Raw genomic sequence first — 17,316 nt, 5'->3', positions numbered from 1 at the left:
CGGCGCATCCTTGAAAGTTTTAAAATGTCAAAAATTGAGCGAGGAAGTGAAAGGATGGTTTTACCTGGTACCGATCAGCCGTCGCTCGCACAAAGACGGAGGAAGATAGAGAGCGGCGATTCAAATGGCAGTGACGTCGTGCTTGTGTCACCTTGCCGGAGGTTATTCAGGCACGTTGGGCTTTTTAAATCAAAAACCAGCAGCTTCAGAAGTTTATTAAATCCTCAGCAGACGTCAGAAAGATGTCAGAGCTTTTTTAATATCGTTTTTAAAAGACACTTTTCACTTCGTTAGCGACTTTAAAAAACAAATCGGCGGCTGAGAAAGTAGACGATAATCGCGCAGGAGAGATTCGCTACACGGCCAAAAGTATTCGCTCACGCATCCAAATAATCGGGAAGCGCCTCGGCATGCAGACTGTTTTTACAAACGTTTGTGAACGAACGGGTGGCTCTCAGGAGCTCGGCGAATTCCAGCGTGGAACTGTGATAGGATGTCACCTGTGCGACAAATCCAGTCGTGGAATTTCCTCGCTCCTAAATATTCCACAGTCTACTGTCAGCTGGATTGTAAGAACATAGAAGTGTTTTTGGGCCACGTGAACCAAAATACAAGCTCCAAACACCAAATAAAGGACTCTTCACCCAAATATTATTTCTGTCTTTGACAAGTCTTTCGATAAACATACATGTTGTCTTCGGTCAAACTCGGCAAATTTGCTTTGTTATGCCGGATACCGTGGCATATTCAGGAGGAACATCTGTTTGACTCTCCCGTCTTGATTTGGCCGGGGAAAATTTTGCGCAGAAAAATCGCGCAGTGCGAAGAGGTCGGCAACTTTCCGCAGAGTTTATCACTAAAGAACTCCGATGTCACGTGGCCTTCAGATCAGCTCAAGAGGAGTGCGCGGAGAGCTTCATAGAATGGGTTTCCATGGGCGACTGGCTGCATCCAAGCAACACGTCAGCAAGTGCAATGCGAAGCATTCACACTGCTCCATCTGGCAATCTAATGGACGAGTCTGAGTTTGCGTTTACCAGGAGAACAGTTGTTGTCTGACTGCATTGTGCCAAGTGTGAGGTTTGGTGGAGGGTTTGGGGTTGTTTTTGGCCTCGTAGTTCCCGTGAAAGGAACTCTGGAAGCTTTAGCATACCAAGACTTTTGGACAATTCCCTTCTCCCAACTTTGTGGGAACTGTTTGGCGCTCGCTCCTTCCTTTTCCAACATGACTGTGCACCAGTGCACAAAGCAAGGTCCACAAGTCCTGACCTCAACCCGATAGAACACCTTTGGGATGAATGAGAGCGGAGACTGAGAGCCAGGCCTTGTCGTCCAACATCACTGTGTGACCTCATAAGTGCGCTTCTGGAATCAGAAAGTCCCTTATTACACTCCTGAAACTTGTGGATCGCCTTCCCAGAAGAAGAAGCAAGGGTCGAACCCACGTCATATTGAACCCTCTGGATTCGGAATGGGATGTCATTTAAGTTCGTGTGCAAGTCAAGGCGGGTGGGCGAATACTTTGTGGAATTTTTTCGGAGGCTTCTTTAAGAAAGTCTGTGAATGACAAAGAAAGGTGTTTGGATGTTTATTTTGAGGCCGCGAAAGGTACAAGCCATGCAGAGCACGGAGTAGTTTGCAGGGGAGTACAAAAACCACAAGGCAGGTTGGGTTTTTTTTTTATACAAAGAGAGGTCCTTTAAGACAGCGGTCCCAAACCTTTTTGGTACCAGGTGCCGGTTTTATGCATGAAAATTTTGCACTATAATAAATAATAACAGCTAGCTTCATCAGCTAGCCATTCGCCGCAAATAATGCATCTGGAGCTTGCGTATGACCTGTTGCGATGAACCCGTATCTGAATACAGTGATTACACTTTATATTAGGCAATTGTAATCATTTTGCACTATATTAAATGATAAAGTTTTGAGGTTTTTATAGCTTCATTAGCTAGCCGTTCACCCCAAATGATGCATAGCGGGGCCAGAGCTTGTGTATCCCTTGTTGCGATGAACCCGTAACTTTATTCCATTCATTTATTTATTTTTATTTTAAATGCAACTTTCTTTTTGCTGGCAGTCTGCGACGCTTCTGCCGTCTCATCGTCTGCTCGTTTCCTCACGAAAAAACTCGACTTTTGTTTCTAGCTCATTTTTGTCAAGGGCTAGCATGCGGTCGCTAATGTGTGAAACGGCACAACAGTAACGGCGGAAAGAGACGTTTTTCAAAATAAGATCCGGACGGTCTAATGAAAATTATTATTATTTAAAATATTAGAAATGATTTGAACCAAGAAAGATTTTCCTTGTAGACCGGTACCAAATGATCCAAAAAGAAATTGTACATAAAGAAGCTGCATGTGCCTATAAGCGTCAGGTGTCCCTGTTGAAACATGAGATACTAACGCAGCAAGATGTTACAGGATTTATGATGTTGAAAGATTTTTTTTTTTTTAAACTTTGTATCAAATAAATCACGGTAACATCCACAACTACCGGCACATAACGCAAATGCTTTTTTTCCAGAACAGATGATGGGGTTGTGTGCGAAAAGCGCAAAATGGCTGATCTGAAGAATTATCGTACATGCGAGCGGGTTTTGCCGAAACAGTTTGGAGGAAGGAAGCTACCGTAATGACCCTATAAAAATCCAAAAATGAACCGCATGGTTGTAAAAGCTGCAGTTCTCAAAGCGTGTGAAAAAAGTACGAGTTAGAGAAAAACACATTGTTTGGAAAACAGACAGTTGATTAAGCAACGGACATCTGGTTTACCAAGGCCGAATACACGCTAGGTTTCGACTTATCGGTCCCCCCGTGTGAGTTTCCCACATTCGGTACTTTTTATTTTCGCCGTGGTTCAGACACTCAGCGTAGTTTAACCCAGAATGGTAAAGTTCAAGTTACATAACAACTTGAATTTTTCACCGTCGGGTTCAATCGCGGTCACGTTCCGATCCGTGACGCTGGAAACTTCTTAAATCCATCTCGTCATAAACTTTTTAGCCTCCCGGCCGCGAGGCTAATCTGGACGCCCCGATCTTAAATCCATAGCTCTGCCCGGCTGTCGGCCGTGCTTTTGACGAGACGGGAACGCGGGTTTTAATCTTAACGGATTGTCGCGTCTGAACATGTCCTCCACAGGTCCGAGGTTAACCTAAATTAAAATTGATTGTATCGACCAATCACCGGCGCAATGGTTTTTTTTATTTATTTTACTTCTTCTCGAAGCGCCTCCCGTCTGACTCGCCGATGATTGATGACGGCTCGCCGAGGGATTTTAAGAAATAGCAGCGTTGCGATTATTATGATTCGAGATGTTTATCCGTGTTTTCGAGATCGGTCATCGATCAGTCATTTTCACCCGGGTGTTCGGCAGCTGTTCGCCATTTCCAGGGGCTCGATAGAGATACATCTTTCCTCCCCCTCCCTCCGCACATCGCTCTCGGCCGAGCGAATGTTTCTCTTTTATCGCTCCCTGCATCATCCGCCCCGCCCCCCCCTCTTCGGGCAACAGTTTAACAGAACAGAGGATCGTTTCCCCCGATGCATATTGTGCGCAAAGTCGTAATCACAGGGGGGTCCGGCTGAAGGGGAGGACGTTGGATTTAAAGAAAAGCAAACGGATGGAAAAAAAAAAAAGAAAGAGCCGAAAGAAAAGGGGAAACTCGATGGCAACCCAGCTAGCCTGTAGACGAGGATGCGGGATAAGTAGCTTCCGCCACCTTTGTTAAGTCGCGACGGTTTTCCAAGCCCGACTATCTGAGTCCACCGGGAGGCCAGGGTCCAAGCTCATCCTCGCTTTCTCTCTTTCGGTTTCGGTCAAGCGAAGAGTCTTGACTAAAGGGGCTGTCAGAACTCAGCATTTGAATATTCCCTCTGAAATGCCCTTTTTTTTCTTTAAAACCCCTTTTTTCCGCTCAATCCATTTTCCGTACTGTCGGGCCGCCGGAGGGTAACTTTTGCGTGCAGCTCTTGCGACGGCACTCGATAAAGCAAGTATGGACGTGCTGTGGCGGCAGGCGGCGGTTTGAACTCAGCGACGGGTTCCTTTCATTGGGGAAATATCTTTTGTTGTCCTCTGACCTTCTTCAACCACGCGGGAAGATGAATTAAGAGGGCCGATGCGTTATTTCGATGACGTTTTAACCGCTTTATTTTGAACGATTTCCATTTCAACGATGGGATTTCATGGCAATCGTTTTATTTTTACTTGGTTTGAAAAGCAAACTAAAAGATATTAATCTGCAACCGGCTGTAGAGGAGAGGGCTAAGCTAATGTAAGCTAACGCTATTAGCCGTTAGCGGTCAGTAGATGTTTGTGGAGGCTAATGTTGCCTCTAACAAGATCCAAGAGGAGGGGTTCGGTGGATGACCTCGTATTTTATCATTTCAGCACCCGCGTTTCTCCATGAGTGTTGCTAGTTTTGATATGCTAAGCTAACTGAAGCTGGTGTAAGTTGCATATCCATTTTTACAGTCAAACACCTTTAGCCCGTTTAATGACATAGGCGGGAAACTTCTCTCAGTGGTGACGTGAACATGAATTTCTCTCGTTACGACCCGTCTCCGACAGGCCGCCTCTGCTCCGCCGCCACGAACACATCACTCACCCCGAACTCGCAACGCTATTATTCGCACGTTCTTCAGGTTCTCCCAGCGGCGGCATGTTATTCTGGCAGAAGCATTCCTCATTCGCACAAATAATCAGGCTAATAAAAAGCCGATCTGTGTGTATGTGTGTGTGTGTGTGTGTGTGGGTCCCTGCTGAAAGCGGCGGCTGGTATTTTGACGGTCTACGAGGCAGGACTGATAAATACCCCTCCTGACGCAGACCTCTGGAAGAGGCGCAAATAAATCACTATCAATGAAGCCATCTGATAAAAACAGAAGGAAAGAAGGCTTCATTCGCCCAGAAACCCAACATCTCAATTTTGTAACATCGCAGATGATTTTATGCTGCAATTAAGAATAAAAAGAAATCCAACCAGATCTTTATAACCGATGAAAACGATCCAATGAGGGGTTTTTTAAGTCGGTAATCCCACGCGCTTCAGGGGTACCGGTTGGGAATGCATTTGATTAGCTCGCGTTCCCGTTTTCAGTTTATCCCCCCTGCGCCGCCATCGGTCAACCTGAAACACAATTCCTACCCGTCGTGTCCCTTCTCCTCCCCGATATTGTCCCATCGGTTCAGTTCGACATCATTTTTCTTTGTAAGGAACGAAGCGTTAATGTACTACGATCGGATCATCCAGTAGAGCCGGCGCGTCTGTGGAAACTTAAATTCAATTACATTGATGGAACGCCGCGGCGCTGATTCTCGAGTTCGACACTTAACTAAAGAAATGTGAATTCAACTATCCTCAGTGTGACACATCGTCCGTCAATGACACCAACATCCAGAGATATTATAGAACAGGGGTGGGCAAACTCCGGCCCGCGGGCCTCATCCGGCCCGTTGCTCTTTTTAATCCGGCCCGCCAAAAATCGGTACAGAATTCAAACGTGATGTGAATGGTTGAATGATTGGACCAATGAATGCGGGAGCTCAAAGAGGTGATTATTTTATTTTCGGAGTTACTTGAGAACACGTTTCCTGAGCTGAAAGACGCAGATTAGCTTTGTTATTTAGCCTTAACTGTGGACATACCGACACACATGAATGAGCTGGACGTGAAGCTACGAGGGGAAAAAACGGATTGTTCATGAAACGCAAACAAACGTCAGAGCCTTCAAAACCGAGCTGCTTTTATTTTCAAAGCAAATGTACAGTCAAATATCGGATGAGTCCGATATGTACTGGTAAAAAATGCATTTTTTAGAATTTTTTTTTATCCGTATCGTATCTTGTGGTGACCCGGCCCGTCTGTCAAATTTTAAAAGTCAATGCGGCCCCTGAGCCAAAAAGTTTGCCCACCCCTTTTATAGAACAATTCCAATACCAGTAATAATAAAAACATCAAATAATCAAAATAATGTGCAGTGCTTAGCGCCTTTCTTTGTGGAGTTTGCATGTTCCCCCCCCGTGTCTGCACTTCTTTCGGGTTCCTCCCAAGAGTCCAAAAATCAGGCTGGAGATTCTCCAAAACTGTGCATGGCGGCGCGAGCAGCTGTTTGTGTCGATGACGTGGGAATGAGGGGATGAATGGTTGCATGTCTGGAGATGACGAGTGGAGGAGGGCGTGAACCGTCGCCCAGGATCGACCCCAACTCTGGCCTGACGACGGCTGGGATGGGCTCCACCGTCACCCGGAATAAGAATAATAATAAGAATATTTATTCCGAAGGAAATTGTTGTGCCAGAGTTACAAGAAAAATATAACAATAATAAATAATAGTAGAAAATTGGATAAACAGAAAAAAAAAGGGAGACTAAGAAATACAAATAAACTATAAGGTGTCTTAAGTACCTAGTGAAAGATAAGGAGTGCACAAGTATGAAAAAATATTGTACATGTAGCTGTTATGAAATATTGCACAGTTAAGAACATATATACAGATAAATTATTACAATTTACAGTAAGTGGGTGAGATTTTTTTTTTTAAGTTTTTTTTTTTTTTAAGACTTTTAAGATTCCCTGCGGCTGAGAGGAATTAAAAAGTCTGATCGCCTCAGGTAGGAAAGCAGGAAGCAGGATATGGACAGTAAATGACCAGAACAAAACAAAGACAACAATATCTAATATAATAATAATAATGAAGACGACTAAACCGGCACTTTTTTTTTTTTTAAATGAACCCTAAATGACGTCATGGGGCCGGCGGATGGCTTGAAGTAAAGAAATATTCCAAAGGGGAAAACATCCTTTGCTACATCGCTTCTCCAGCTCACCCTCCGAGAGGTTTTTGTTGCACCTTTCACCCGCTGCAGAACCGACGTCGCTCAGATGCTGCCTGCGCAAAATATTTAGCCTGGAAGCCGCGTCCGCGTCATGCTAACTCCCTGCGTTTTCTTAGCAAACGTGCTAAGGTTAGGGGCAACGTCAAACATGCCATCACCTACCGCTTCTACGAGGGCGTTTTCCTTCCTTTCCTTCCTCCTCCAATCACAACTTTCACTTCCTGTTTTAACCGAGTCGTAAAACGCGTTCTCCCGCCTTCGGGTTATGACAGACCGAAGGCGTGGAGTGTATTTATGTCCCAATTTAAACCCCGGCGAAACGGGCTCGCCGCCCGTTTCGCATCTTAAGACCCATTCAGGCTTCCAGGCTCTGACTCAGTCACTCGACCGATCGTATTTCTCTCTTTTCCTTCCCCAAACGTGTGACCAAACCTCTTCTTTTTGTTTGTTTTTGAAGGATTTTCTACGTGTCCCACGACTCGCAGGACCTGAAGATCTTCAGCTACATCGCCAGAGACGGGCAGAGCAGCGTCTTCCGATGCAACGTCTTCAAATCCAAGAAGAAGGTGAGTGACCATCGGGGTCTAAATCTCTCGAAATCGCGCCCGCTGATTGGTTCCCTTAAAGCTGGTTCTTCATTTCGAGGCCTTCCATTCAAATTTTCGTTTCGGGGATCATAAATCCCATCCCCCCCCCCGATCTGTGAAAGGTTTTTTTTTTTAATTTGCGAAATGATCCGCCTGGCACTTAAATTTACTTGTTAATGTTGTATTTCTGCAGGATTGACTCAAATTCAAATTAAAACATAACAGTTAATCACAGGGAGACGCCGCTTATTGCCGCGACGAGAGTTTTGATCAGGGGAGTAACAAATAACCTGCCGGATCTTCGTCGTCGGTCGCGGACGATGTTTTGGCTTTTTTTTTTTTTTTTGTCCCCCCCCCCCCCTCGGTTTGCTTTCGGATTAAGCGCCGCCTCCTCTTCCTCTCACGTCTCCATAATAAGCGCCGGCAGACAGCGAGCTGGGAGCGGCGGTGTTGTAAACAGAGTGGCGGCGCTAACGGCCGGGCGCTGAAGGAGAGAATAAACCCACCCCCCATGCTGTGGATTTAAGGCTTTTGAACCTGACCGCAAACACAAAAGACACAACATTGAGAAAAGGAACCCCCCCCACACACACACAAACACACACACACACACACTCAGCATCACAACAAACAAGCCGTGGCCTCTTTAAATGGTTCCCCCCGCAGGCGACGTGGAGAGAGTAAGTGAGGAAGGAGGAATTTTTTAGTTTGAGGGGAAAAAAAGAAGTGGGATAAAGAAACCGCTGAGGCAGAAAGATGAAAGAAACAAGGGTCAAATCCAAATTTCCGTGATGCAGTAGATACGTCATCCCTGTGTGTGTGTGTGTGTGGGTGTGTGTGTGTGCGTGTGTGTGAGATGTACAACCCAAAGTGTGGGACTTTATTTTCTGATTGGAACCAAATTCTGGTTTCAATGCACACACATATACAAGACACTACGCAGAACAGTTAGATTAGATTAGATGAGATTCAACTTTATTGTTATTACACATGTAAGAATAGAGTAACGAAATGTAGTTTAACATCTTATCAGAAGTGCAAATGTGCTGTATTTACAGATAAATGCAGTATGAAAGAATCAATGCATTTTTTTTATTATTTTTTGTTTTTTACAGCTCGTGCGAGTATGGTGGATAATTATGTGCCGATTATGTACAAATAGGTAGCGATAAGTATGATTAACAGATGGTCATTACGGATGGAACTGTAAATATACAGATGTCTTATACAGTAATTACAGAAGGGATAATAAAAAGATGTTATATGAACAACTATACAGAATATACAGATGGAACTATAAATATGCAGGTGTCTTATAGAACTCTACAGAGAGGATAATATAGAGATGTTATATGAACAATTATGCAGAATATACAGAATTTTATAGAATATACAAGTATAAATAGTGGTGAGCAACGGCCAAATGCTATTGAAGAGAATATATTATAACCAGTTATACAGCTATGAGAAATGCAGATTGCTACAGAGTTAGTGTCTTTCCAAAGGAGTAGCCAGTAATTGAAACTTCAGCCTTCCAATCAGAGGGAAGCGCGTTCTACCTGCCTTTGCCACTGCAGCTTCAAGGGGAAGCGATGGATAAGAAAACATAGTTCTGCAGGCTGAATAGGTGTCTGGTATTGTATGAGGAAGTCTAGAGTGATACAGATGTTAGACTGGTGCGGGACATGTATGCTCGCTGTGAGATAGTGGTGCGGTGTGCTCTGGGGGTAGCAGAGGAGTTCAAGGTGGAGGTGGGACTCCATGAGGGATCAACTCTGAGTCCCTTCTTGTTTGCAGCGATGATGGACAGGCTGACGATGAGGTAAGACAGGAATCCCCATGGACCGTGATGTTTGTAGATGACATTGTGATCTGAAGTGAAAACAGGGAACGGGTGGCGGAAAATCTAGAGAGGTGGAGGTATGCTCTGGAAAGGAGAGGAGTGAAGGTTAGTCGCAGCAAGACAGAATATATGTGTGAATGAGAGGAACCTGGGTGGAACGGTGAGGCTACAGGGAGTGGAGATCAAGAAGCTGGAGGATTTCAGGTACTTGGGGTCAACAGTCCAGAGCAACGGAGAGTGTGGAAAAGGGGTGAAGAGACGGGTCCGAGCAGGTTGGAACGGGTGGAGAAAAGTGTCAGGGGTACTATGAGATAGAAGACTACCGGCCAGAATGAAAGAAAAGGTGGACAAGACAGTGGTGAGACCAGTCATGCTGTATGGACTAGAAACAGTTCCAGTGACGAAAAGACTGGAGGTCGCAGAGCTGAAGATGAGGTTCTCTTTGGGAGTGACCAGGATGGATGGGATCAGGAATGAGTCCATCAGAGGAACAGCACATGGTAGATGTTTTGGAGAGAAGGTCAGAGAATCCAGACTGAGATGGTTGGGTCATGTACAGAGGAGGGAGAGTGAATATATTGGTAGACGGATGCTGGAATTGGAGATCTAGGAGAAGATTTATGGACGCAGTGAGAGAGGATATGAAGGTAGTTCGTGTGAGAGAGGAGGATACAGAGAATAGGGTTAGATGGAGAAGGTTGATTCGCCGTGGCGACCCCTGAACAAAAACCCAAAAGGAAAAGAAGTTCTGCTGCTTATCACCGATAATGGAACACGACGCTAAACATCCCATCGCCGCTGCGCCACGGAAACCACCTAGCTGTTTTTTGAGTCATGGTTCTTGTTATAATCACTCTATTAAGCTGCCTGTTTGCCGCTTTTTCCACAAGTGCACTCAGTACCGACCGTATAAAAAGAAATATATATATATATATATATTTGAGGAATAAAGGATCCTAAGCTTGCCAAGCAACGCCATTTGCGAAGCAAAAGAAAAAAATTGAAATAAAAAAGATTTCAAAAGTGGTTCTCCCCAAGGTGGTACTTCTCTCCCAGCCAGCGATGGGTATTGAAAATTATTTTTTATTAATACTGGCGTCCTCATTGATTCTGCTCATCGATCCGGGTTGTATTGATTCCCCTGGTTTTTTTTTTTACTCCCAGATCCCTTTTCAACGCGGCCGGTAGGCGTACGAAAGTGTTTTCACAGGAGACGCGTCACCTGCCCAACGACACCAAGCTAAAATACACGAGGTTGCCAACAGGGGCGTCTTGGACTTACATGACTTTCGCCATAAATCAGAACTCACATTGGTTCATAAGTGGGAGTGGGAGCCAACATGAAGAGCAAAAGGTTTCCAAAAACAACACAATTGAAGAGAAGCGAACTTAGCCTACAAATTGGACACCAAATCGGCAAATGGAAATAAAGCTGCATTCGACCGCGAAATGCCATAGAGGACGTCATTAACCAAAGAGAATTTGTTTTCCTTTACGTATTAAAACAAACGTATCGGCGATCCCAGTCGTTTGAACACAGAATCACCGTCCGGTTCTGTCGGGTAGTCAATCGGGTATCGATCCTGCTGGCCGTTTTCGTCACCGCCAACGATGCTTCGCATCACCGCGACGTCGTCTGCGTACTTCAGGATGATGTTGTCCTCACGCGAGGCGACACGGTCGTGGGTGCAAAGGGCGTAGAGGATGAGGCCGAGGACACGTCCCTGAGGAGCGCCCGTGGTCATGATGATGCTGGCCGACGTCCTGTTACCCAGCCTGAAAGACTAGGTTCTGGACAAGGGTGGACAAAGAGCAGGTCGTTAGTGCAGCTGTCTGCTCTTTCCTCCATTACTTGGCTTCATCGTCCCTTTCCTCTTGAAGTTGCCCCTAACTTGCACCGTTTTTTCTGACGCTATTTGTTTGTTTGTTTGTTTAGAAGTTTATTAGGACAGTGTACAATTACATCAAGCACAGAGGCAGAGATGTTTGTACCGGATTGTAGCTCATAGCTAATTTCCATCTGTAGTCCTGGGAAGACAATACAAATATAAAACTGTACAAAACAGACAATATATATAAAATATACAGATAGGCAATAAAATATCTATACAATATATAAACAGTCAATTAAATATTTTGCAAGTCGAAAGTGCTATTGTTGTGATATTATTACTTTGGTCATCTGTCCGGCATCTGTCAATACCCTCCTGGCATTGTTAGCGTGAGCATGTTTGGTGCTCCAGAATCCAATTTCGAACGGCCCGTGCAAAGTTGTGACAATCAGTCGTGTTCTTTAGATTGTCTGGAAGCCCATTCCATTCTTTGATGGCTTGATAGGAAAAGGCAGATTGAGAAAAGGCAGACTTTCTTTTAGGAACATTGCAGTCTCCTCTAGACACCGACCTTAGCACTGGACTAGTGAGTCGGGAGCGAGGCTTGATGTCCGGTGTCCCGCCTCCTGTGCATGCGGGGTCGATAAAGTGTGCGTCGACGAATTTCCGGGCCGGCTAACACCGCCTCCTGCCACGACTAGCCACGCTCGATGTCCCCAACAGGGCAGCCAATCAGCTCGGAGGAAACGTTTACTACCCGAGGCTACGTAAGCATCGCCTCCTTAAAAACCGCTCTCTTCCTCGTCCTGTTCAAAAAAAAAAAAAAAAATCCCGCCTCGGAAGTGGAGACAATTTATCCGACGGTCACGTCTGGCGAGGGCTCATCTGCGTCCGGCAGCTGCCCGATGCGACGGAAGGATTGTTTCGAGTGTTAATTGAGTCCCCGGCCGCTGGACGGACGCCCTCCAGCCATATGCCGCGCCCCGTTTCATTTTACGGCCTCGGTCGGACGGACGCCGGGCAATGATTCTAAAAACCTCCAACCGTCAGGAAGCTTCTCTTTTTTTTTTTTTTTTTTTTTTTTTTTCGAACAAATCATAAATCAGATCGTAAATCGCCCAAGTGGACGGCCCCCGGGGGTGATCTACGGATCGGGGCGTATTACGGCCCTCCGAAAATGACGGTTTAAGTTAATTTTAAAGGCAGGTGCAAAGAATTTATCTCCCCGACGTGGGCGGCGGTTCAAACACATTCGGCTCCCGGAGGAGAAAAAAAAAAAAAAAAAAAAGTTCCAGCTTCGCCGGCGCTCAGCGGCGGATTAATGGATTCATCAGCGAGCGGGAGCGCTGCTGATACGGAATGACACGGACGCCGACCAGGAGGGCCCACATCATTCACAGCACTGCTTGGTTAAGATAATTGGATTTCTTAGTCTTTTGGCACAATTTATTGAATATCTATATCTCAGTGAAACGATCCGTCTGTCATGAGATCCCCCCCCCCTTCTTTCCCTCCGTCACCACTTCAGTCATACCGTCTTCACTCGCTTTAGCTCGAGATTATAGACGCTCAAATATGTTGTTTTTTTTTTTTTTTTACCCTTTATATCCGATCCTGGAAGCTGCTTTCCTTCCAGAGCGACACCTGTCAATCAAACTAGAGTTACGCCGAGCTAGGATACGGGATAGCGACCCGCGGCTCCTGGTGGCTTTAAATATAATTGAGTTTTTAATTCAAATGTATCATATTTTAGTGTGTTCATTTTTAAAATGTAAGTCTAAATTTGAAAATGATGGGGATCTAAATAAAACACATATTTTTGTCGCACATTTTTGCTTTCCGTCGAAGGATAATTCAAGTTTGCCGTTTTTTTTTTTAAACAGACATTGAGTATTTTGCTTAAAAGTTAACCTTCAACCTTTTTTTTTTTTTCGGAGTTCAAAATGTTTTTTTTTTGCACGCATGCTGGAATTGGAGGTCAAGAAAAAGACCAAAGAAAAGATTTATGGACGTAGTGAGAGAGGAAAAGCCGAAAAGAGAAGATATTTTGTTTATACGTAGCATTAAAAACATTTTATTTTGTGTTCATTTATTTTAAATTTCAAAAGGATTGTGCTGCTTTCTTTCCTGTGGGGAAACGGGTCCAAATGGCTCTTTGAGTGGTAAAAGTTGCCGAACGCCGTGCTGGGGGAGAGAAAAAGGGAAGAAAAAAAAATCAATAAATTCATTCATTGTTTTTACGCCGACAGGTTTAAAGAACATGTGGTCGTTTGCTTAAAATTCCAATTCGCCAATGTTGACACATCATTGGATTAAGTTAGGATTATCTTATTTGATCTGAAATCAGGGGTATTTAATGGCTCCTGCCGCCACAAGGGTTTTTCATGTTAATTCGATTAGCTGTTCAAACTATTTAAACATTTGCAAAGGATCGTATTTTGCACTTATTATTCCCTATTTAAGGCTAAGTTACTAAGTAATATAAAAACTCAGTTAAAATCTCAAAGCCTGCTGGAGTCAACAATCACCATCACCGAGACTAGAAGTAAGAGCAAGAGAATATATATAAATGTAAATAAGCGCCATAAATATACGGCATGGGCTCAACATTAAAAGTGATGTCTTTGAGTTATCTATTTATTCTTGTTAAAACATAGACGTAATAGAATTTAAACTGTCAAAGTTAAAATGAAAGTTTGTGACACATTTGCGCGCCCGTGTTTGTGTGTGTGTGTGTGTGTGTGTGTGTGTGAGAGAGACGTGTCCTTGCTTATAGGCTGAAAATCGAGCTAATGGTTCAGAAGAGTCACCGAGGCGATCGTGAGTCCGTTTCATCACACTCCACTAGCCTCACGCTGTAACACACACACACACACACACACACACACACACACACACACTCTTCCATCGCGGAGGACTTATTTCAGCCGACAGAAGCCCTTATCGGCGCTCTCACACACTCACTCCTTCCCACCAGTGCCTCGGTGCCTGGGTGAGGAAGTAACCGGCGACTGGGATTCGTTTTGATTCGACGAGAGAGAGAGAGAAGCAAAGACGGGTGCGAGATTGGAATTTTATTTATTTTTTTAATGAAAAGAAAACATCACAAAACTTAGCAGTGGGGGGGAAAAAAAAACCTAGAAATTATAAAACATAGCGGAGTTAAAATTCACAATAATCAAGAAAGAAATAAACAAGAAATGGCAAAGTTGATATATTAAAAGTGCCTGTGTGCATGATCATAATGTGTGTGTGTGTGTGTGTGTGTGTGTGTGTGTGTGTGTGTATGAGACGTCAACAGTCATATCGACTCCAGTGGCTTTTTCTCAAGACGTTTGAGTGAAATCAACACGTCGGATTCTCAAAGCTGATTATTCGCAGCGGCCGTTTCCTTCCACTTCTGAAGAACAAACACCTGGAATCCGGCGAGTGTTCGGCGTCCGCGTCCCTCCGGTGGGGGACGGGGGTTGAAACGGAGGCGAGATTAAAAAGCGGGCTTATCGCCGGAGCAGGTGGACGGGAGGGTGAGGGGGCATTCGGGTTTCGGACGAAGGAAAACGTAAACCTCCCCGCCGTCCTGTCTTTGTTTCCCCCGCCTTCCCCTAGATTGAATTCCCCCCCCCGACCCGTCCTTTCTTCGCCGTCGCCGAAATGGAAGACTCGGAACCGCCGCGTTCGGTGGCAGCTCGACTTGCAGCCAAACGCAAAAAGGTTTAGCGTCCGACTCCTGAAAGTATCGCGCGCATTTCACGGCGTTCTGACAAAAAGGCTCCACGCGGGACGGGTTTTCCCCAGAAATGTTTACTCCCATAAATACCACGAAAATAGAGAATTGAGGACAAAGCGAGACCCGTCTGGTTTGTTTACATTCACTGTCTCACTTAGGTCGTGCTAGTTCTGACTTGAGACGAAAATCATCTCGCGTCGGGTCCACGGGAACTGATCCGGGACGTAACTTGAGGACCTCCCTGCAGGGTTCAACCCGGACCGGCTCACAGATTGAGACCGTTCACCCTTTTATTCACACCTGCTCGTCCATGAACCTGTTTTTAGACTTTAGAAGGCGGCGAAGCTGAGAAGAAGCTACGGTGGCGAACACAAGGTCTCCGCATGGACGGGTTTCCTACGGCTCGACTTGCTCGCCGCTAAATTCATGAAAATTGAAAGCCAAGTGGTCGATCGGAGCGAATAATCGAGTCGGATGTCTTAATGTGATTGACAGGTGACGGGTGCAGCTCAAGCCCCGCCTCTTTCCCGCCTCTGACAGCTTCGATTGGCTCCCGCCTGATCCCGACGCCCCCGAAAACCTGAGTCTTGTAGACGATGACTTAATGAATGCACGGAAAAAATATGTTTTTTTCAGTTCTTTATGATATCACCATAGCAACATATTTCACAAAAAACAAATCAATTTCTTTCTCCCAAACCATTTATTACAAATAGTAATAATCTAAACCGCGTCCCGAGTCTTCGATCGCTTCTCAATTGTGGGCATCCGATAATAAATCACCTGTCGGTCGCTGGCGGAGAGTCGTCGTTTTTCTTCGCTAATTCTGAAAAGTCGCGCAGAGATTAGCGCTTTCAGACAAGGCGGTGCTTTTCCACGTTCACCCCGTAACAGCATGTGATCCTTCGGGGTTCTTCAGTTTCCTTCCAAAGTCCAAGGTTCATTGGTGACCCTTAATTGTCCAAAATAGCGAATGAGAGGGTGAATGGATTTTTGTCTCCGTATGATGTGACGGTCCAAGACGAACCCTGTTGGTCTCTCGTCCAATCGGACGAAACTTTGAGGCGTGTATTTATAAACACCTCGTCGGAGCTGTAACACACTCTCCCGTATCCCTCCAGCAGCGGCGTAAGTCCCAACATAACGCCAGCACACCTGTAAACTCCTTCCCAGAAGTGATACTCGTTGACAATTTCAGTCGGGAAGGTATCGCCCTCCTCGCGCCGCTTGACGGACGCCGCCATTGTCTCTGGGACGAGCAGAGAAGCCTCTCCGGGCTCCGCTTCGCATCAGGAGCTTCTGCTCGCGACCTAAAACGCCCCCGGACTTTTTCCTGCCCGGACTGATCCGACCTAATTGTCATTGGCCGGCCCGTATCCGCGATTACCGAGCGGTAGCCCCGCCTCAGCCCCGGATATGGAACGTAACCAAAAAGGCTTTCTGTAAATTAAATCGCCGTCGTAAAGGTTTTTCTGCGTCCCCGCAAAAAAAAAAAAAATAGCGTGTTTTCATTTGTTTGGCTTTACTGCCCGAGGACGCCGCTCCCACCCCGTCGTCGGTAATTTCGAGACGGACTTTTAAGATCCGTCACGCACTGCAGATACAATCCTAATTGGCCAAAGAGGGGAGCGGCTAACCGGAGGAAGAGGATGCCAATGACGCGCTGCCGCGAGTCTTGCAAATTTTGCACTTTTTCTTTCTTTTGAGAAGGAATAAATGCTTCAACATTTGGCGGCGTTCGCGCGTTTGTCACGACTGTGGAGGCTCTGCGGTCGACTTCAAGAACGCAGAGAAATCAAGTGAAGGACGTTAATGTGAATGATTTGGATTGGGTTGATAAATCAAGCAGATTTTTTTTTGTCCTTTCCAAACAAATATTTGTTTTCTTTTTGGCCCAAACATCTCAGAATGGTTTGCTCCGGTCGCTGCCGCTTGTACAATTTTTCAAGGTCAACAAGACGGCGTCTTTCGGGCACCACATGAACATGACTGCTTTACTCCAAACCTACACTTCACTTCTTTCTCCTCCTCCTCCTGAAATCATGGCCTCCAGTGTCCTCAGGCCCTTTTTCATATCCGAGATCCTTCAAGTCTCGATGGCGGAACCCTGCCTCGGAATTCCGTGAGAACCTGAAAATCCCAACCCCGGCGTAAACTTTCCGGAGGAATCTCCCAAAGCGCCTACTTAACCAGATGTGTAACTTTCGCACTAAACGCAGAGTGTCAGAAGTCACTTCAGATAAGAAAGTCCTCTGGATCAGCTCTCGGGGAGCTAAATCTTACATCTGAAAATTTGTGCTTGACTGGGAAGCTGATTCCCCTCTGATCTCGGTGGAACCCCGAGACTCAAAGGCCTCCCAGCAGCGCGTCTGTCAAACATTAAACGCTTCGGAGGAGCTTCCTGCCGGGGTTGATTGTAAAAGTTACATTTTGCCTCCGTTGCCTGATTTGAGTTCTATAAGGACTCAAGGGTCCTGCCCTTTC

At 45.5% G+C, this 17,316-nt stretch overlaps 1 protein-coding gene across 1 annotated transcript in view; it reads left to right on the top strand.

Annotated features, from left to right (window-relative positions):
- Positions 1-17,316, top strand: part of nos1apa (nitric oxide synthase 1 (neuronal) adaptor protein a) — a 155,712-nt gene that overhangs the window by 96,907 nt on the left and 41,489 nt on the right. Inside the window, exon 5 of the mRNA XM_086144846.1 lies at positions 7,301-7,409. Within this exon, the coding sequence (XP_086000972.1) occupies positions 7,301-7,409 (109 nt within the window). The remainder of the gene's footprint in view (positions 1-7,300; positions 7,410-17,316) is intronic.

The sequence above is a fragment of the Fistularia commersonii genome, chromosome 1 (genome assembly GCF_037954325.1).
Source record: "Fistularia commersonii isolate RoL2024-O1a breed Wild chromosome 1, RoL_Fcom_v1.0, whole genome shotgun sequence".
NCBI lineage: Eukaryota > Metazoa > Chordata > Actinopteri > Syngnathiformes > Fistulariidae > Fistularia > Fistularia commersonii.
Note: the sequence above shows the minus strand (reverse complement) of the source record. Positions and strands in the feature narration are given on the sequence as shown.